The sequence below is a fragment of the Oryctolagus cuniculus genome, chromosome 7 (assembly GCF_964237555.1).
Source record: "Oryctolagus cuniculus chromosome 7, mOryCun1.1, whole genome shotgun sequence".
Classification (NCBI taxonomy): domain Eukaryota; kingdom Metazoa; phylum Chordata; class Mammalia; order Lagomorpha; family Leporidae; genus Oryctolagus; species Oryctolagus cuniculus.
This window is the reverse complement of record NC_091438.1, coordinates 152,147,688-152,169,487: the sequence shown is the minus strand read 5'-3', so window position 1 is coordinate 152,169,487 and position 21,800 is coordinate 152,147,688. Positions and strand designations below refer to the sequence as shown.

At 61.3% G+C, this 21,800-nt stretch overlaps 1 protein-coding gene across 3 annotated transcripts in view; it reads left to right on the top strand.

Moving 5' to 3' along the window:
* Positions 1-21,800, top strand: part of IGSF21 (immunoglobin superfamily member 21) — a 232,121-nt gene that overhangs the window by 137,416 nt on the left and 72,905 nt on the right. For all 3 annotated transcript variants that reach the window (XM_070079221.1, XM_017346520.3, XM_070079222.1), the window contains exon 3: positions 17,456-17,577. In XM_070079221.1, coding sequence (XP_069935322.1) covers positions 17,456-17,577 — 122 coding nt within the window. The remainder of the gene's footprint in view (positions 1-17,455; positions 17,578-21,800) is intronic.

Genomic DNA, 21,800 nt, shown 5'->3' with positions numbered 1-21,800 from the left:
CCCTCCTGTTCCTACCAGCATCCGGGGGGTCTTTTTTGACCAGGCCAGGCCCCTTCCTTGCTGAAGACCCTGCAGTCTCGTCCCCATGTAGCAAGAATAAAACACAGCCTCCTCACACCAGCCAGTAAGACCTTATGTGATCCGTCCCTGAGAGCTCCCGGGACCGAGAGCCCCCCACTCTGCATCTGCTCACCCTGTGCCTGCTCAACCTTCTACCTGCTCACCCCTGCACCTGCTCACCCCTGCCCCTGCTCACCCCTGCCCCTGCTCACCCCCACACCTGCTCACCATGTACCTGCTCACCCCTGCCCCTGCTCACCCCCACACCTGCTCACCATGTACCTGCTCACCCCCACACCTGCTCACCATGTACCTGCTCACCCCTGCACCTGCTCACCCCCGCAACTGCTCACCCCTGCACCTGCTCACCCCCGCACCTGCTCACCCCTGCCCCTGCTCACCCCTGTACCTGCTCAACCTTCTACCTGCTCACCCCTGCACCTGCTCACCCCACACCTGCTCACCATGTACCTGCTCACCCCCTGTACCTGCTCACCCCTGCCCCTGCTCACCCCCGCACCTGCTCACCCCCACTCCTGCTCACCCCCACTCCTGCTCACCCCCACCCCTGCTCACCCCTGCCCCTGTTCACCCCCACACGTGCTTACCCCGGCACCTGCTCACTCCTACACCTGCTCACCCCTGCCCCTGTTCACCCATACACCAGCTCACCCCCACACCTGCTCACCCTGTACCTGCTCACCCCCGCACCTGCTCACCCCTACACCTGCTCATCTACATACCTGCTCACCCCTGCCCCTGCTCACCTCCACACCTGCCCACCCCACACCTACTCACCCCAGCCCTGTTCACCCCCACTCCTGCTCACCCCCACCCCTGCTCACCCCGCCCCTGCTCACCCCTGCCCTTGCTCACCCCCACCCCTGCTCACCCCCACAGTTGCTCACCCTGTACCTGCTCATCTCCACACCTGCTCACCCCTGCCCCTGCTCACCCCCACCCCTGCTCACCCCCACACCTGCTTACCCCCGCAGTTGCTCCCCCCGTACCTGCTCACCCCCACACCTGCTCACCCCTGCACCTGTTCACACCCTGGGCTCCTGCCGCCCTGGCCGCCTTTCTCCCCAGCTCAGCACCTCTGCAGCCACTCTGGGCTGCCCTTGGCCTTCTCCCCAGCCTGGACCTCCCCAGGCCTGCTCCTTCCTGCCACTCCTGTTTGGCAAAAGCCCCCCCCCCAGGCGCTTCACAGCGGCGCTAGGTCACCTCCCAGCTCCTCTGCATCTTCGGATCTGCTTCTCGGCGGTGATCCCCGGGAGAACCCGCCTTCTCTCAGCCGTTGGTGTGGGCGCGGTGCGCCTCTCAAAGTGTGACCCATGCTCCCTGAGAGCAGGGGCCGCGGGGCGTACAAGATGCACCGCACGACTCACAGCTGTCGTCTGCCTCTTCCCGCGGCCCTGGGAAGGAGGTAGCAAGGTCCCCACTGTGCAGAAGAGAAGCCCGGGCTCCCGGAAGTTCAGTGAACGCCGGGGTCTCTCGGGGGGTCAGTGGTGGAGCTGGCATTGGGACCCGAAATCACCCGACTCCAAATCCTGCATTCTTCCTTTTGTTCCTTTTTTAATCAGTCTGCCCGTGAAGTCCTCGTTCTCTGGGGACGAGGAAGCAAAACACCAGCAGGTCCATAATGAAAAGCAAATGGGATTTTGGAGGGGTTGTAATAACACCAAGTGTTTGTGCAAAGCCAGGTGAAGATGTTTTTTCCGTGTAGTGGGTGATTTTTATTGCACAGCTGCCTTGTATCAGGAACTAACGCCGATTGCCATGCTCTGTGTCCACCAGAAAATCAACTAGCCGGGCTGCTGAACGGGTACAGAGCGGACCATCTGCGCACCCCTTGTTGGAACCCCGGATGGGAGCTGCCACCCCTCAGGGCTCTGTTAGGAAACCCGCGCCTGAATCTGACTCCTGGGTGTGGCTGGGACGGGCCTGGCCTGGGAGCTTGAGTCCCTGCTCCGTGCTGTGTGTCTTCTCCCTTTTCTGAAAGGCAGAATGACGAGAGGGAGAGACAGAGTGAAAAGACCTTCCATCCGCAGGTTCCATCCCCACACAGCTGTAACGGTTGGGGCTGGCCAGGCTGAAACCAGAAGCCTGGAACTTCATCCGGGTCTCCCATGCAGGTGCAGGGGCCCAAGCACTTGGCCCATCTCCCACTGCTTTCCCAGGCGCATTAGCAGGGAGATAAATTGGAAGTAGAGCAGCTGGGACTCAAACTGGCGCTCCAGCATGGGATGCCAGTGTCACAGGTGGCGGCTTAACTGACCAGGCTACCTCCCCAGGGGCTCCAGTAGCCCTACTCAGAGGGGAGACTTGTGAGCGCTTGGCCATGCTTTTGGGCACTGGAATTTAGGGAGGGATTCAATGACTTCTTCACTACATTATTGTGCTGGGACTGGGGATACGCACCATTGAACACAGTCATCCCCGTCCCTACCCTCTGGGGCTTTATAGCTGGAACTGTCGCGGTCTCTCCCACAGGCACCACGCAGGCTGGGATTGATGGCAGCCCCATGCCTAGCCCAAGGCCCTCCTCTTGACTCAATCTCAGTAAATAGGTCCTTGCTGGTTGGGGTGAGGGCAGAACAGGAACAGCTGAGCACTCCCTGGAGACCTTGAGAAAGCGTTCAAGGTGAATCCCAACAACAGAGAGACTGACAGACAGAACTCCCATCTGCTGGTTCACTCCCCGAATGCCCACAACACCTGGGTCTGGGCCAGGCCACAGCCAGAAGCTGGGAACTCAATCCAGGTCTCCCACATGGGTGCAGGGACCCAGCCAGCTCTGTGATCCATCTGCTGTCTCGCCAGGTGCCCACCAGCGGGGAAGCCAGAACCGGGAGCAGAGCGGGGACTTGAACCCACGCCGGTGGCGGGTACGGGCCTGCATCCCTGTTGGCATCTTAGCTGCTAGGCCAAATGTTCGCCCCAGGATTTCTGGGGAGGAATTCTTGCCCAGGGCTCTAAACTGGGGCTCGGCGTCTCCCAGCCCCCGCAGGAGCAGCCTCCCAGAGACACCCCGAGCCAAGGGACAGAGACCTGACCATCCCTCCCCGGCTCCCTTGTGCACGGAGCCCAGCTGTGACAGACGGCACAGGTGGGCCCACCTCTGTCTCGACCACTGGACTTGAGGTGGGGTGGGCAGGCACCCGACGGTTGAATGGGGACTTCTCTCTGACAGGGCTATCTCCCACACCCCTCGGGATCTGTCATGGAGAAGGGACCTCGCTTTACCCAGCTGTGGGACAGGGTCTCGTGGGCACCTCTCTGCGGGTTCCTGGACTGAGGTCCGTGTCGCCTGCCCTCCCTGTGACCCCCAGACCCGCCCTCACCTTCTACCTCCTCTCTGTGGCCAGAGGCTGGCCTGACAGGCGGCCTCCGTGCGCTTCCAGGCAGGCTTGGCTGATGGGAGGCACCTGCTGGCCAGGTGGAGTTGAGCTCAAGGTCTTCCCTCCCCAGCCCCTCCCTGAGTCCCTGTGCAGCAGTCTCAGGCTGCAAGGAGCTGTGGTTAGGGTGCCGACTGTCCGCCAGAAGCGGCCATGTTAAAGGCTCGGTCCCCAGGGTGCTGCCGTGGGGAGGCGGGGGACCTGTAGGAGTCAGGGCCTAGCAGGAGGTCCTAGGTCACAGCTGATGCCCTTGGCTCTCCTTGACCTCCGGACTTCTCCTAAGAAGCTAGTGTTGAAGCCCGAGTCTGGGTCCAGCCCTTCTCTGCCTGCTGCCTCGGCGCGTGGTTCGTCCTCGGCACACACCCCACCGTCCACCACGGGCTGCTCGCCAGAGCCGAAGCCTGTGCCAGGCCGTCTGGACTCGGGGCCTCTGAAGCTGTGAGCTCAGCATGCCTTCTCCTTTTTTTAGGTTTATTTTTATCTATTTGAAAGTTAGAGAGAGAGAGGAAGAGACAGAGAGGGGGAGATCTGTCCGCTGGTTCACTCCTCGAATGGTCACAACGGCCAGGGTTGGGCCAGGCTGAAGCCAGAAGCCAGGAGGATCTTCTGGGTCTCCAACGTGGGAGCAGGGACCCCAGGACTTGAGACACCTGCCATGCTCTCAGGCACATTAGCAGGGAGCTGGGTAGGAAGTGGAGCAGCCAGGACTTGAACCGGCGTCCATATGGGATGCCAGCATGGCAGGCAGTGGCTTTACCTGCCACACCACAGCGCCAGCCCCAGGAAGCCTTTTCTAAGTTAGCTGTCTTAGGCAATTCGTTACAGTAACAAGAAACAGACCTGTGACTGCACTGGGATGCAGGAACGAGCCGAATTCCTTTGCGTCTTCCCTTGGCTCCCAAGAGTCCTAACCACCCCCGGGGGTCCTTGCCCCAGACACCTGCCTTGTTGCAGTCCCTCAGCCCCACCCACATCGTAGTGAATGATCCAGGTGCCACTATCTCATTTATCACCTGTGCCCGGTGCCTCCATCTCCCGATGGACCCTGCCCAACACACCCTCCTCCCGAGCTGCTCTAGTTGGGCCGCCCTTGGGTTTTGCCTGGGGTGGTTTCTGGCATCTCTGAGTAGCATTCAGGCGGCAGCTGATCCAGTCAGTGATGTCGCGACAGCTTCACTCGTGGGCATGCGTGGCTGGAGAGCTGGCTCGGGGAGGTCCCCATCCTCTCCACGTGGGATCTCCAGCACCATAGTCCCACTCTTCGACGGCTCCTAGGGCACCTGCTCCCAGAGATGGGGAGTGGAGCCGCCAGCCTGGAAGGCTTGGGCTTGGAAACAGGTGCACTTCTGCAGCGTCTGTTGATTCCCTTGATCACGGCAGTCAGAGTACGTGCCCATGGTGGAGGGGGAGAAATCACAGAGCCCATCTCCCACCGTAGGGAGATCAAAGCAAGTGGCGCCATCTTTAATCCCCGCCCCTCCCTCTGATTCTCATGAGCTGCTTCATTAGTCAAGGGCTGGGTTCACAAAATCACTGTCCGGGGTCAGGTGCACCCTGCAGACTGTGTTAATTTGATCCACACTGGGATTTTTGTTTTTTAATTAAGTGGCTTTGAACCTGCGCAGACTCCCTATGTTGCCGCTGGCTCCCACCTCATCCTCCCAAGAGCCCAAAAGCTCCCACTGGGCTCCCAGGGCCCATTCCTGATCCTGGACTAGGGAGTGCTCAGGACGCGTCCGAGGGGCCACCCATCAGGGCTTCCCCGCGACTCTGCCCTCCCAGCCCAGTTTCTGGAAGGAAATATTGGTTCAACAGAGATGTGGGCCTTGTCTGAAAGTCAGAAGGAGCCGGGGGAACTTTCCAGAAAGTTGCAATGTTGTGCACCGAGAGAGGGACCCGGGTTACACAGGGGCACGCGTTTGTCCACGTTTAAAACCAAGGGAGTGGTGCACGTGAGATTTGTGCATTTCCTTGGATGTAAACTTCACCTTGAAAGAACACAAATCGTCCATAAATACAGAACTGTGAACCACACTGTGCTGACAGTTCCGACCCCTGATGTCCGGCGCACAGGGAGGGCTGGGGAGAGGGAGAGCCGGGCGAGCCTGACCCTGCCTCCCCTCCCCACTCCCCCAGGGCCGTCGGGGCACCCGCCCTCCAGGGTGCCCACACTGCGGCGCTCCCCCCCATCCATCACTTCGTCAGTTGCCTGGTGGGGCCCTCCCTCTCGGATACACGCCCTTATCTTCCTTAAGGCGATTGATGATTCATCTCTTCCCACTGGGACCTGGACTCCTGGAGAAGAGCTGCAAGCCGTGGCCTGCACCTCAGCTAGTCCGTGGCATGTAGGACGGGCATCAGCAGCCTTTGTCCCATGAAGGAGTGGACGTACAGTCCTGGCCAGCCCTGGTGTGACCCTCAAATGCCAGCTTTACCCCCTCCCAACATGGAATCGCAGCAGAGATCAGCCATCCCTATCCCATTTAACAGATGGCGAAACTGAGGCCCAGAGAAGGAAAAGCTTCCAGCATTGCCTGGCAGACAGTGACTTACAGGGAGGGCGTCCAGGTCTCCTGGCTCCCAGCTCGGCGCTCTTCCTCCAGTGGGTGAAGTGCTCATCCCAGGAGCAGCTGGCAGATGGACAGATGGACAGATGGACAGGCTGCCCATGATGCTGGGCGTGAGTTACAGAGGGCAGGATAGGCCAGCCTGGCGATGCTCACAGTACACCTGCCCTGTGTCTAGCAGGTGGCCAGGCCCACGAAGGCAGGACTCTGGCCCGAGGCAGAAGTGGTTGACGCGGGCCCAGTTGTCCGCAGCTCTCGCCAAGCGTGGTGGCCAGGGCAGATCGGCACAGCGAGGCTCCTCCTCAAGGACCAGCAGCCCCTCCCCCTGGCGGCACCGGTCAGCCAGACTGGCACCAGCTGGGCATCTGTCCCCATGATGGGCTTGTGCTGGACACAACCTGTCTACACAGGTGTGCTCAGTGCCAGGAAGCCGGGCGCAGGCGGTGGAGGCTGAGTGCTGAGCCCGACCTTGAGGGGACCTTGCAGGAGGTGGCCTGGGCAGGGGATTTGGGCCAGAGCCTTGCGCGCAGAGGTGCAGACCCCGGGAGGAGCTGGGACTCAGCCTGCCCAGCCGGCAGGGCATGGGGTCCAGGGGTCAAGGTTGCAGCTGGCCCTCAGCGCATCCCAAGGGAGGACCTGGAGCATGGCGTGCCTTCTCTGTCCCTCCTGAATGCCGCTCCCAAGCCCAGGCCCGCCTTGCCCCAGCTCTGCTGAGCTCACTGCTGCCCGCAGGACCCGCCCCTGCCCTGCTGAAGCCTGTGGTGGCTCCTTCTGTGCCCTCCAACAAAATCATCGCCATCCCGGCAGCGACCGAGCCGTGCATCCTTCCATGAGTGAAGTGGGGTCCCCTCGCAGGGCGCTCAGGCTGCACCCAGCATCACACGTGTGTTTATTCTGCACACTTCGCACGTCTGTCCTCCCTAGCAGGGGGGAGAACTGCTACCCCCATTCTAGAGATGAGGGGACTGAGACCCTGAAATGGACTTGAACTCCAACCATGGCTGTGAAGGCTCCCACGCCAAGGCCCCCACTCAGCCCCCCAGAGAGCCCACCCTCAACCCCCAGCACCCGTGAACTTCACCTCCCTTCTCCCTGATGCCTTGGGTGCCTTCCTGCCCTCCTTGTTCCCTCTGTGGCGCCTGCCCTGAGCCTCCGGGCAGACCCCAGCCACCTCCCTCCCCGCCCCCACTGTGAGCACAAAGGAAAGGGGAGTGAATGAATGAATGAACAAATGAGGCAGGTGTTGGAGGGTGGCCTTTGTGCGGGTGGGAGATGTGCGAGTAATTCCCACTCCTCCCTCCCCTCCCCAGCCCACCCCTTCCAGGGCCAGACAGAGGGGAGGAGGGGGCTCCAGCCATCCTGGGAAGGCACGTGGCTGTGATGAGGGTGTCAGGTGGCCAGGAGCAAAGCCTTGAACCTGACTCCTGGACCACTGTCGTCCGAGACAAAGCAGGGGGTGGGGGCAGCAGGAGCTGGGCCCCCTACCCTGCCCTGCAGGTGCGGGCTGGCCTGGAATGCCCAGGGCCATAACTGTTCAGCCCTCCACAAGAACAGCGGGGTCCGGATTCCAGGCATCTCAAATGGGTGTGGGCAGAGGCGGGGCGTGGGAGCAGAGGCCTGGCGCCCTGCACTGTCAGCTCATCCCCATGAGACCTGGGCTTGTCCTCCACTTCCTTGGGCCTTGGCTTTACCTTCTGTGCAGTGAAAGGTGTGGACGGCCCAGCCCAGGTCCCCTCCCCCTCTGAGTGTCCGGGCCTCCCAGGGCACCAAGGGCCCAGCAGTTGATGGCCAAAGGAGCAGAGGGGCCTGGAGAGGGCTGTCCTGGCAGTTGAGGGCTGCATCTCCAGGCTGTGTTCCCGGACTCCCAGCCAGCGGACCAGATGAGACTAGTTACAAATGTGGGCTCCAGGCTCCTGGCTCCCTCTGGGGCAGGCTGACTTTTTTTTTGTTTTTTGTTTTTTTTGTTTTTTTTGCCAGGCAGAGTTAGACAGCGAGAGAGAGAGACAGAGAGAAAGGTCTTCCTTTTCTGTTGGTTCACCCCCCAAATGGCCACTATGGCCGGCGCTGCGCTAATCCAAAGCCAGGAGCCAGGTGCTTCTCCTGGTCTCCCATGGGGTACAGGGCCCAAGGACTTGGGCCATCCTCCACTGCACTCCCGGGCCACAGCAGAGAGCTGGACTGGAAGAGGAGCAACCAGGACTAGTACCCGGAGCCCCAACCAGGACTAGAACCTAGGATGCCAGCGCCGGAGGTGGAGGATTAGCTAAGTGAGCCACGGCACCGGCCAGGTTGGCTCTTTTACCTCCTGGGGGGCTTCCTTCACACCCTGCTTCCACTCCGGCTGGGTGATTTGTTGTCCACTGAGGTCAGAGTGGCGTCCTCACTCTGGCCCCACCCCACCGCCCCCGGGCTCCCTGCTCCCTGCCCACCGGCCCCACAGCACGCGGTGAGGCTGGGGTGCGCGGCAGGCAGGGAAGGCGGTCTCCGAGCATCAAAGCCTGGGTGTGGGAGACTCCGAGGAGCCGGGAGAGGGGTGCGTCACAACTGCGGCTTTTTAAAAGTTTGCTATTTATCCATATTTATTTGGAAGGCAGAAAGAGAGAGAGAGAAAGAGAGAGAGAGAGAGAGAGAGAGCGAGCTCTTCCATACACTGGTTCACTCCCGAAATGCCTGCGCTAGCTAGGGCTGGGCCAAGCCAAAGCCAGGAGCCGGGAACTCCATCCAGGTCTCCCATGTGGGCAGCAGAGGCCCAGGCACTTGAAGCATCACCTGCTGCCTCCTAGGGTTAGCAGGGAGCTGGATCTGAGCAGAGGGAGTGGCCAGGGAAGGAAGCAGGCCCTGATACGGGACACGAGCGACTCGCAGCGGCTCAGCTCCCCACCCTCAGTGCTGTCCCGGGACTTGGCTTCTGTATCCGCTGCTGGGAGCCCGGCTGCCTGTGGGAGGTGCCGAGAGGACAGGGAGGGCAGAAAGTCCTCTCGCACCCTGGCAGGTGCAGCCGGCTGCTGTCTGCACCGAGTCCCAGCACACAGCCACACGTCCTAGCCCACATGTCCCCAGGCAGGCGTCACTGGGCATCAGCCAGGCTTCCAGCTGCGGGAGCCAGTGTGGTGTGCACGTGCACACACACACACACACACACACACACTGGTATCCAGCCCAGAGGAGCCCGCCTTCCCACACACACCCCGAGGATCACAGCTTCCACATCCACACACGTACACTTCCCCCCTGCCCCAGGTCCACCCCGGCGCTCACGCCTGCGCACACTCGCCTGAGCACCTGCCCATGTGAGCACGGGGCCCCAGAGAAGCCGACAGAGCTCTCCTGCCTGCCATTCTCCCGGCCTGGCCCCTCCCTGAGCTGCTGTCTGCCGTCCGATGGTAACCAGATGAGACAAGGCAATTTATGACACCAGCTGTCTCTGTCAAAACCGGATCTCCCACGCACCGGGGGAAGCTGATTACCCGGAGCCCAGCCCTGCCAGAAACCGGAACTCACAGGGGCGCAGAGCAGGGGTAGATTCCACCACCCAGACAGGCGAGTGGCACTTGACGTGAGGATCGCCCCTGCCCCCTTGTCCGGGGGAGTCTGGCATCCTCTCCCCCCATGCCCCTGCCTGTGACTGCTCCCCTGCTCACGCTCCCGAGCCTATGAGCTGCGAGAATGGTTGCAGGGTGGAGAACAGGTGGGCTGGGAGCTTTGGGCAAGAGTGGTCCAGGGTCACCATGGCAACAGGAAGCCAGGAACCCTTTGCCCCTCCCCCCCACCCAGCAGGCCATCAGCGGCTGCATCCGCTTCCTGCTTCCTCACCACCTTCATTCTCCTCACCTCCCTGAGCGCCGCTGCCCAGGCTTCCCTCTGCCGAGACCACCCACTCCCTCGCCCCCCTACCCAAAACTTATCCACCTCTCCTGCCCGGGGCCTGCGCCGATCTGGATTCTAGAACCAGACCCAGGTTGAAATCTCGTCTTTATCACTGACCAGCTGGGCAGCCTGGGCAGGCAGCACCCTTCTCTGGCCACCGTCTTTGTGGCTCTAAAACAAAACAGAACAAAAAGCTGTCATTCCCATCAAGGTCGAGCCAGTCTGCCACGGCCCCGGGCTGTGGTCTAAGAGCCAGCTCCACGAGGAGCACAACCAAGTGCCGGCTCTCCTGGCTCTATGGAAGGAGCCACAAAGCGGAAAGTGCTTCTTCCAGAAATTTCAGGAGATGAGTAAGCTCCCCGCCCTCAGCTCAGCAGCTCTCCTGGCGTGGAGCACAGCCCGGGAAAGAGGCGCCACCCATACGGGAACTCCCGAGAGTGTGAGTGACGGGAACCTGAGCCCCTTCCAAAGCCCAGGTGTTATCTAGGGCCACCTCTGTGTCGGGCCTCGGGGCAGCTTTCTTGGCACAGATTGTGAGGGTGGGGGATGGGGACAGGAGTCCTTTCTTGCACTGGCTGACTCGATCATGCATTCCACAAACACACATCACGGGCTATGTGCCAGGGCCGTGTCGGCACAAGGGGAGAGAGTGGGGGGGAGGTACCTCTAGGTGACAGGTGCACGAGAGAAATGTCTAGATATGCTGCCCATCACCTTCCACGGCCAGGGACGCAGCAGTAAACCCCCAGCGAGAGAGGCATCCACTGTCCTCTGTGCTCCACGAGGTACACTGGTGCATTTTAACATTTCCAACTCTCAGGCAACTTTTACAGAGGGGAAGGTGGGGCTCAGAGACCACTGACACCTGCAGGCAGGCCCGAGTCTCAGCAAGCCCAGCTCCGGGCCCCCGCTGCCATCTGTCACTTCCGTTACCTATCCAGCCCCCACCACTCTGCACACTGCCCGCTTGCCACTGGGGAGCGGGACCGGCCAGTCCCGGGATGCGAACCTGCGCCAGGCCCGCGCACCACGCACTCCTCCGTGTCTAATCAGTTCATTAAAACCCTCTAGCAAACACTCCCTCTCGCCTCCCGGACACGGAGACCTCAGCTGCTCCATTTCCAGGAGAGAAAATTCCTTCTCCGCTGGAGAGGACTCGGGATAATGTAGGCAGGCAATTTAAACAGCTCCGGTGAAAACCAGCGGTTTCCACTCGCTGCCACTATTACACTTCGCCGCCGCGGCGGGATTGGCCCCTAAGTGGGATATCAAGTTTATTACAGCTATTTCCAACCTGTAATTGGTTTTGTGGAACACAAAGAAAAGCAGGTTGCAGGGTGGGGGGAGGTGGTTTTTCCCCATTCCTGTGTTTTTAGTTTTTTTTTTTTTCTTTCTCGGATGACAGCACCCAGGGACAGCAGAGAGGTGGCTGAAGTTGGAGACTTATTTGTTTTCAAATTAAAAACCCCAGCCACCTGGCCAGCTGGGGTTCTCTCGCCACTGCTGGCTGGATTCGGTCCATTAGCCACGCTTTGGTGGCTTCTCCTGGCTTGGCTGCTGTCGGACTCGCTGGGGCAGCGGGGGCTATCTGTTGGGGTCTAACAGCCTCAGGGGTGTAAGGAGCCATGGTGGGGGCATTCAGGACAGAAAGGGTCCTCAAAGGCCACCGTGCCTCCGATCAGCTCAGGGAACATTTAGGGAAACTGAGGCCTAGAGAGGAAAGCGATGCAGAGTCAAGGCGAGACTCACGGCCGAGCTGTCCTCTGCCGCACGGCATGGCTGCTCCTCTGGGGAATTCGTGGCTGAGACGCTGTCGGGGTGGGGAGGAGAGGGGCCACCCATTCCTGAGCTCCTATTATGCACCTGCTGCTCCCCTGGCCAACTGCCCTACTTGGAACCCAGGTGAAACCAAACATTGGCTCACAGGGACCCACCGCCGTCTCTCATAACTACATGGCTTAGTGTCCACTCTCAGGAGCACACATTGAGGGCTAACAGCAGCGGTCCCCCCTTATCCATGGTGTCAGTGACCCTCAATCAGCTGGGGTCCAAAAATGCCAAATGGAAAATGCCAGAAGATAGCAATTCATGAGCTTCCAACTGTGTGGCATTCTGAGTCGTGCGATGGTAGTGTCATCCCCTGTCCCGTGTACCTGCGCTATGTCCACTAATCACCCGTTAGTCACTGAGCAGCCATCTGGGTCACCAGCTCCACTGTCAGGCGGTAGGAGAGAGAGAGAGAGGGGAGGAAGGAGAGGGAAAGGAAGATAGAGAGGGGGAAAGAGAGAGGGGAAGAGGGGGGGGGAGGGAGAGATAGAGGGGGGAAGAGGGAGGTGGGGAGAGAGAGCTCACATGCACAGTTTTTATTACAGTATTTTGTTACACTGTTCTATTTTATCATCAATTATTGTAGCTCTCACTGTACCTTTTTTATATTCAAAAAATGTAAATATTTATTTCTTTGAAAGTCAGGGCGGGGTCAGCGCCGCGGCTCACAAGGCTAATCCTCCACCTTGCGGCGCCGGCACACCGGGTTCTAGTCCCGGTTGGGGCGCCGGATTCTGTCCCGGTTGCCCCTCTTCCAGGCCAGCTCTCTGCTGTGGCCAGGAAGTGCAGTGGAGGATGGCCCAAGTGCTTGGGCCCTGCACCCCATGGGAGACCAGGAGAAGCACCTGGCTCCTGCCATCGGATCAGCGTGCCGGCTGCGGCAGCCATTGGAGAGTGAACCAACGGCAAAGGAAGACCTTTCTCTCTGTCTCTCTCTCTCACTGTCCACTCTGCCTGTCAAAAAAAAAAAAGAAAGAAAGAAAGTCAGGGTGATGGGGGGAGGGAAAGAGAGATCTTCGGTCTGCTGGGGGACCGGAGCACCTGAGTCGGCCCCTGTGCCGTCCATGTCCACGCCTAACTTGGAAGTCAAACGTGATGCTAGCTACACCTGTGTGTGCGCAGGAACACTCGGCGTCGTGGGGCTCAGCGCTGTCCATGGTGCCAGGCGTACCCTGGAGCTGTGCGTTGTACCCGGCGCACATGGGGGGCGGGGGCGGGGGCGCTGCTGTGTTCAGTTCTTCCGACCGCCATTGTTGACAACATGTGCCGAGCAGCACGGGGCTTCCTGGGCGCCCCTGATACACCGAGTCCTCACACGAGTGCCTTACGGGTAGGTGTGGCAACTCCCATCTTGCAGTTGAGGAAACTGAGGCCCAGAGACCTCTCCCAGGTGACACAGCAATGCACGAGTGGCAGGACCACCGGGATCTGCATGGAGGCCTGTGCACCCCCCCCGCAAAGCCTCTCCAGGTTCCATGACGCCACCAGCCCCCAGGAGGGCCCTCACACCCCTGTCTTGACTGACAGGGGCCAGCTCTGCCCCTGGGTGGCCTGGGGTTCTTCATCCACTAAGCGGACTGATGACACGCCCCCCCCAGCACACTTCATTTCTTCCTGAAGCCTTCCTGTTGGGAAGCGAGGCTCACGGGGTCAAGAGCCCAACGGTGCAATGGCAGGGAGGTGCTGAGACGACGCCTCTGCTGGGCCCTTTGGGGCGTGGCTGCTAGGTGGTCCCAGGGCACCGCCCCACTGGGCAGACGAAGTCCGGACGCAGTGGACAGTCCTAGAGTATTTGTTTTCTGTCCTGCCTGAGGCTCCCAGCGCCTGGTGCCTAGGAAGCATCGGACTCTTTCATTTGTCCTTTCATGCGTTCACCCTGCAGAGGTTTATTGAGTAAGCGCCATGTCTGGCATCCTGGGGGCTGAGCCAGGACCCTGCCCTCACATATTCAAGGCCTCTGTACTGATTCAGGAGACATGTGTTGGATGGATGAATGGAGAATCCCGGGGCCTTGGTGACCACGATGGCACCACTCACTGGAGCAACAGGGGCGCTGCGCCACCCCACTTGACAGATGAAGAAACTGAGGCTGACAAGGCCGGCACAAAGCTAGGAGCAGGAATCAAGGGCTGGAGGAAGTCAGTCCTGCAGGAAGAGCCAGTCTGGGACTGCCAGGAAAGAACCCCTCTCCCAGGAAGCCTTCTAAAATCACCCCTCCCCTTTAAAACACTCCGTGGCTCCCCCGTGAGCATCCTCCAGCACCGGGCACTGCTTGGCCAATGCCTGCTGCTGCCGCTCCCACCTGTCTCCCCGACCCTGGGCCCTCTGCTCATTGTGTGGGCCCTGGACCTCCCCAGCAGGAGATGAGCAGGGGCGGGGCGGGACGGGGCCTTGTCCCAAGCCCATCTCTCCCTTCTGAGCCTGTGGGTCTAGGGCCTGGGGATTTTCTCTTAAAAAGAAAGATTGATTGATTGAAAGGCAGAGTCAGAGAGGGAGAGAGAGAGAGAGAGAGAGAGCAAGAGAGAGAGGGAGAGATCATCTTTCTGCTGGTTCATTCCCCAAATACCCACAACAGCCAGGACTCCACCAGGGAGTTTCTAGAAGGAACGGGACGGTGTGTCCCAGCACACCCTGAACCTAACCCCCACCGCCCTCCTGCCCACAGCCTTCGGTCACCCATGGCCACCCAGCCTCTGCCCCGGGCCTCTAAGCAGGCTGTGCCAAGCAGCTCCTCACAGCTGCCCGCTGGCCCCACCGCCTGGGCTCACGCCCTCTCTCTGTGTTCTCGGAGCCGACCCCGAGCGGCGGTGGTTGGGCTGGCCAGGACTGCCCAGGGCCTCTGTCGCAGAAGCAGCCTGTGGACTCCCGGGGCCGCCAGCCAGACCCCTGACAGCGCTGCAGAGCCACAGCCGTGGACAAAGCCCCAGGAAAACCAGGCTCGCCCTTGAAACTGCCCGGGGCCCGGCCCCCAGGCGTGATTTACAGCCCGGCGACTCCTGGCGCTGTATGTGGGGTGTGCGGGGCTGCGCGTGGGGGTGCGGGTGTATTTTCCCAGTAATAAAACCCTCAGCCCGGAGAGTAAATTTGAGGAGACAGTTTTACTGACAGAGTTTTTCTTCTTTGTGTAATAAAAAAATGGAGTGAAATTTGAGATTGGGAGCTAAGGGCTGCTGCATTTTAGCGCCGGATAAACGCAGTACCTGGAAGGGGCGGGGCTGGAGCTAAACGGGCAGGTGGGTGCCTACGGCTTTTATGACCGGGAAAGCATCCCCAGCACCCCCCACCCCCGGCTGACAGGCACTTGTTCCGCTCCCCGGCGGGAGCCAGAGGTTTGCCAAGCACCCGGTGTGGCGCCTGCATCTTGCCCCGTCCACGCCTCCGTGCCTTCCTCTGCAAAATGGGAGCCTGCTCCCCCTCCAGGTGCTGCGGGGCCACACAAAGCCATGGGCGCAAAGGTTTCTCCACCCAGCACCGCGGACACTGGGGGAGGAACGTCTTCGGTGGCGGGGGGGAGCTCTGTCCCGAGCATCAGAAAACGGCCAATCATCCAATGCCACAAACGTGTCCAGAACTGGGGGGTGAGAGGAGCAGGCAACACCGTCTCCTGGCTGAAGGTCAAGGCTCCAAGGGACATCAGTGGCTCTGAAAGGCCCAGTGAGGGTCAGGGGACAGGGTGCATGGACGATGGAGAGGCGTGGCCTCAAGGGTGGCCAGGCCACCTCCTTGCTCTCCCTCACCCTGGACCTTGCCCCAGGCCAGGCAGGGTTGGCTCAGGACACTGTGGGGTGTCCACATGGAACCCACAATCAACGTGGGGGTCTGGAGTGGGGATCTTTCTGGGGCACAAGCCACTGTGGATTCCAACAGCAGAGAGGGGCTGGTCCGCCCTCTTCCCCTTCTGGGTGGTTCTTGCTGTCCCCTGGTTTGGGAGCTGGGCTGTGTGGTCAGGAGAGGCAGGGTGAGAGGGCGTGGGGCCCCGCCTTCCGACAGCACAGAGGCTGGGCGTGGAGAAGCACCAGGCGCTCAAAGGGCAAACCCGGGGAATTGTGTGAGCGCCGCTCTGAGCGGCAGCCGGAGGTCCTGCTGATGGCCCCTGCCCTGGGTCTCAGAGCTCGGGGCCATGTTAGCATCCCTGAGGCCACCCCATTGGTGAGCCAGGTGCCCCCTGTGTCCCATACACAGCTGGGGCACAATCCTTGCTGGCCACTCTGTGTCCCTTGAACCACTTGCACCAGGCAGCTGTGCCCGGGGAGCCCGGCTGTGTCCATGCCCCAGTTGCCACCTCTGCCTGGAGAAGCCGCATCGGCATCCCGGCACCCGCTCCCGGGAGAACGCGGGGCCCTGGCCGGGCGCTCCCTGCCCTCTCGGCACCCCCGCCCCCTGCCTCCGCCACGCAGAGCCGCAGGGAGTTAATTCTGCTTCTCCAGGCCCAGGCATGAGGCCTCCCCATCGCAGGCTGTTAGCACGGAGCCCAGCTGAGCGGCGAGAGGCTGCAGGCTCCCGCTTTATAATAGAGTTGCTGAGACAAGCGGAAAGCCGCAGCCGAGTAAACAGATAAATAATTGAAACAGTGACAACACATACCTTGCTGCTTTGTGGAGTAACACTTTCATTAGGGGAGGCAGCGCCGCGGGCAGCGGGGCTGCGGGGCCACGGCGGAGGCTGGGGGTGCGGGACGCTTGGGGCCGGCTTTTTGCCGACTGTGAACAGCACCACGAGGCGCACTTAGTCCTCCCTCGCTGTCTCTGTTGTCACCTGCTGTGGTCCCCTGGTTCTGGGGCCTCTGCCCTCCCAGGTGACACGGGGACCTCCCGGCTCCCTCCTAGCCCACCCCCAAAGGCAGCCAGTGGAGGGCGAGCACCCAGCCCTGTCCCCTTCTCGCCATCCCCACAGGGCCTGCCCCAAGCCTGGCTCCATCTGCTGCATCCTCACCCTATGGCCCACGGAGCTGTGAAAGGGACCTGGACCTGACCTTGACCTGGAGCTCACTGGGTCAGGAGGTTTCCTGGCTGCAGGCACCTGGAGTGCAAAGTCCCTGAGCGCACACTGCTCTCCCCTGCCCCAGGGCCGTTGCTCCTGCTGCCCCTTCTGCCTCAAAGCTCTCCCACCTGCTGTCATCCTTACTCTGCTAGCTGCTCCTATTCCTTCCGAAGGCAACTTAGATGTGGCCTCCTCCAGGAAGCCCTCGGTGACTACTCTGTCCCTCCTCCATTCAAAGCCTCCCTCTGGAGGATTTACCAGAAACCTTTGTAATTCACCTTGTTTTTTCCACCCATGAGATGTTTGAACCACGACTGGGCCCTGGCTCCCAGCTCCCCTTGCCTCTCTCTGTCCAGTCTGCTCCCCCATTCCCTCTCTCCTGGGGCCAAGGAAGGCTTGGGGATCAGGCTGGGACCCCGTGGCTGGCTCTGCAAACCCATTTGCTGTCTCTGGCCCCGTCCACGGCTCCCTAAGCTTTGCTGGCTGTTCCTGCAAGGTGGGCCAGCGGGAGGGAGGCAGAGAGAGGAGCCAGCTCTGCTTCCCCCTGAGTCCGGGCCTCAGGAGCTCCCCCACACCACAGCCTCAGTTTGCATGTCAGTAAAATGGGGGTGGCGGCCCCTCTGCTGTGCCAGGGTTTGGCGATGACGGACACCTCCGGTGAGTGGGGGCTTCCTGGCCCACATCTCGCCAGCGGCGCAGGGAAAGGGGCGCCCGGGGCTGGCTGAGCACTCACCCCGTGTCCTTGCTCTGCGGCAGGTGACGGACGGCGGCACCATCAAGCAGAAGATCTTCACCTTCGACGCCATGTTCTCCACCAACTACTCGCACATGGAGAACTACCGCAAGAGGGAAGACCTCGTATACCAGTCCACCGTGAGGTGAGCGCCGGCTCAGGGCCGGGCGGGGCGGGCGGGGGCGTGGCCAATCCAGCCCTGGATTCCTGGGCGCCCTCAGGTGTGTGTGCCTGGGTCACTCTCCCGGCTTGGAAGGTGGAGCTGGGAGCCATGCCCCACAGGGACGTCCTCTAGGGGGGCAGGGCAGGAAGGGGCCAGGCCACTGCCCTGTCCCCATCAGCACCCTGGACCAGCTCCTCCAGCGGTCCCGCGAGGTGGGTTTCCCAAACCCGTTTGCAGGTGAGGGCACTGAGGCAGGCCCAGAGAGGGTGAGCAATGGGCCTCAAGTCACACAGCCAGGAAGAACAGGGCTGGAGTGAAGCAGCTGTGCCTGGCTCAGGTGCCCACGTGTCACTCGGCGACCTCCCAAGGCCCCCAAGACCTTAGGGGCCCCAAGCTCGGTGACACCGGGGCTCGCAGGGCAGAAGCAGCAGGGCGGGGCAGAATCAGGCTGATGGACCCCCTGCGGGGCTGAGCCCCATTCTCTGCCGCACATTCCCCAGAAGAGCCCAGTACCGCTTGGATCCTCTCACCCCTTACCCATGCTGGTCGCTCCGCCCAGCGGGGCTTTGCGCCTTTGGTCACATGTCAGCCCCGCGCCAGCTCTCAGAGCCTCCCCCATGACCCCCAGTCCAGCCCATCCCAGCAGAACTGAGCCCCTGGGGCTGGATGCTGCAGCTCCTCCAGCCCCCGCCCTTCAAGGGGGGGGGGGTCTCACTGCATTGCTGACGAGTAGCTTTGCACTAGCACTGAACATGCACAATCTCACGTGTGTGTACACACACATACACACCCACACGCATGCACACACACGTGTACACGCTTGCACCCACAAGCTCGTTCGTACCATGCAGCCAGATGCTTCGCTGCCGAGCTGCGGAGGACCCTGAGAGGAGCACCAGGGGCTGTGAGCCCTGGCGCGCACGGCGGCTGCGTCCCCCAGCGAGCCCTGGTGCCGTGCCGTCCTGACACTCAGGGTTCCAGGCACGATGAGGCTCCACTCTCCGCGGAGGCCGACCTGCTTTGGGAGGACCAGGCATGTGCTCCCCTCCCTGCCCCAGCCAAGACACAGCACACAGCAGGTGCACCAGGCAAAGGCCAAATGAGTGGCTACAGGGGCCCCAGGATCCTCGTGGGAGAAACTAGAAAGTGGACCAGGAAGACCGCAGGGGGTTCAGCCTGCCCTGCATAGGGGTGTGGCCCAGGGTCTCCTCATCTGCCTGCTGTCGTCAGAGCCTCCCTAGAGGTTGTCCTTCTCTGGGTCAGCACCTCGGACCTGGTGCAGGTGGGGGGGCGGGTGCTGGGCTGTGGAGACCCAGGGGCGCATAAGAGGAGCAGAAGTGGTTGCCTGGATGCCTGTCTCCCTCTGGTCCTCATTTCCCCCGGAATGGCGATCAGAATGGCGCCTTAACATTTCCCAGCACCCTGGGACTGGCTGGTTACAAGCAAGAGGACAAGGACGGTCAAGGTTACTGTGGCGGGAAAGTGACTGAGTAACTCTCCCAAAAGCCACTGGGAGTTTTGCAGACTCTCCATCAGCTCCCGGCCACGAGGGACCCCAACCCTGCAGAGACCACCGGGCCTCTGGGGAACCCCTGCACCCCGGGCCTGCCCCCTCATTGCCAGTCCTCTACCCCCTGCCATGGGTGGCCTCTCTGGCCTCTGAGTCCTAAGCGAAGGAGGAGACCCAGAGACCGTGCAGACCTCCGGAGCCCCACCGCCTCACGTGCCCTGCAGCGCTGGGAGCACAGCCCTGGCGCCCCAAGTTCCAGGTTCCAATCCCAGCTCAGCTGCTGCTTCCCAAGGGACCTTGCATGAGGGCCTTTGGCTTCATCCAAGTGCTGTGGAAATCACGTGAGACGTGTGTCCAGTGTCCACCCTGCCTCTGACAAAGCCTGGGGTCCATGAACGCTTGGGCTCGCTGCTCCGTGGCTGAGTTTGCCGATCTCCAGGAGGGAGCAAGGGCAGTTGGACACCTGCTGCGGCCTCTCCCGGCTCCAGTGCGTGCGGGCCACGCGCGGTGCCTGCGCCTTCCCGCCTGGGACAGCCCAGCATGAAACACTCTCCAAATCACCTTTTTCATGATTGTCATAAAGTCTCGTTAGATAAACCCACTCTCTTCTGAGCTTCCCAAATGATCCCTTGAACTGGTATCTTCATCACCATCATCATCATTATTGTTTCTCTAGCTCCGTTTTTTCCCTTTACCCAAGGGATCAGTGTTCAGCCAGGTCAAGGGACCAAGGGTCTCCCACTGCAGCGACAACTTGTTCAGTCCCCAAACCACTTGCCTTGTTTTACAGTTGGGGGAACTGAGGCCCAGAGAGGGATGAGACTTGCCCAAGGTCACACAGCGCATTGGCTTCTCACATCTGCCAGGGGCCGGGGTCCCCAGCCTTTGCTCCCTGCCTCGGTCACACTGGTGGCCCCTCCCAGGCAGACAGCGCCCCTGGAGCTGAAGGCTTGGCCCCTCTGAGCCTCCACCCGGGGGACCCATGGATCCCAACCAGCCTGGCTGCAGGAGCTGCTGGCACCAGGCTGCAGGGCCCCATACGGGCTGGTGGCAGGCGGCTGGGACTCCGCATTTACATATAAATGAAGATATTTACAAATTAATGCATCTCAGCTAGAGAGGGTCCCAGCTCCACAGCTGTCTGAGCGGCTCCCTGTTCAGCTGCCAGGGAGGGGGGGGGGGGATGAGGCTGCAGAGATCACCAGGAACTGGCAGAGAGCGGTTTCTGGGGGCACGAGGAGGAGCCCCAGGGACTCGTAGGCTTTTCCTCCTCCTGCACGTGGGGCCCTGGAGCGCCCAGAGTCACTGAGTGGGCCCAGGGGCACAGCAAGGGGCCTGGCAAGAATGGGTTGTCTCGCAGCACACCTGCTGGGAGCCTGGTGTGGTGCAGGGTGCTGGGGGACACAGAGGGTGGACATGGGAGGCGCTTCGTTATATCGTGGAGGTGGTCAGCTCGGGAACCCAGAAACACAGAGCCTGCAGCATTCCCCAGAGAGCCGAGTCCATGTGGTGGTTGTGGATGAGGGGCTGAGCAGGGTGCAGGGCCAGGCAGGGGCTGGGATGTGGGGTGCTGTCTAGTGGGGGCTCCCGGGGAGCTGGCTCTTGGGCTAAGACCCCCAAGGAGGGAAGAAGCTGTCCCAGTAGGGATGAGGTGGGCCTGGCAGATGTCACCCACCCCCCAGCAGCCAGCCCTCTTCTCCAGGGCTTTCCCGGGCTACGGAGCCCACTCCACCTGCCTGGGCCAGGAGCACCAGGGACTCGGCCGCCCCGGGCAGCCTGGACCCTCACTGTGACAAATGGTGATGAACCCCAACGCCCCACCTTCTGGTGGGGCAGTTCGGGTGTGTGTCCCCTGTCTCCCAGAGTGGTCCAGCAAGCCCTGGGGCGACCTCGCTGATGCACCTGTATCAAGTCCTCCCCCTCTGGCTCTTTCTCCCCTCCCTCGCCCCCTTCCAGCTTCCTGGGGACCCCTGGCTCCTGATCCTGGTCCTAGGTCTGCTTCGCAGGGGCCACCCCCAGGCAGGGCAGGGGCAACGACACAGGTGCTCACCCCCTGTCCTGGCCTCCTTGTCCTGCCTTGGCCCTGCCCACCTCTTCCACACCAGCCCAGGCACAGGTAGGAGTGAAAGCAGGGCTCCGCCCAGCGAGCAAGTGGAGGTTGGCTGTGGGCAAAGCTCATCTTCCTGGTGTGGGGGAGGAGCTAAGCTCCAGTCCCCCGCACCTCACACGCTCTGCCCTTCTGTGTCCTGAAGCTCCTGCGTGCCTTTGTCCTCCGAGCCTGCCCGGGGAGTCCTAAGGAGCAGCCAGCAGGTGCCACTGGGCCTGCCTTAGTGGTGCAGGGACACCCCCACCCTGCCACCCCACACCTTTCCTACTTCTCTTTGCCAAGAAGACCCCATTTGTTCATGCAAGTTCAGCTGCTGTGCCACTTCCTCCAGGAAGCCAGTCCTGACTGCTTGGACTCACCCTTTAACATTTCTAAGTCCGCCCCCCCAACCAGACTAGAAGCCCCACGAGGACAGGGGCTCAGTCTGATGCCCTCCCCACTGTGCCCCAGACCCCAGCACAGCACATGTTGTAGGTGATTGGTGAACATCCGTGGGGTGCATGAGTGAGTGGTGGACCCCGCAGTATCCCAGGCCCTGCCCCTGGATGAAGGAGACAAGGGTAGTGGGTGGTGTCATCCTTCATGGTC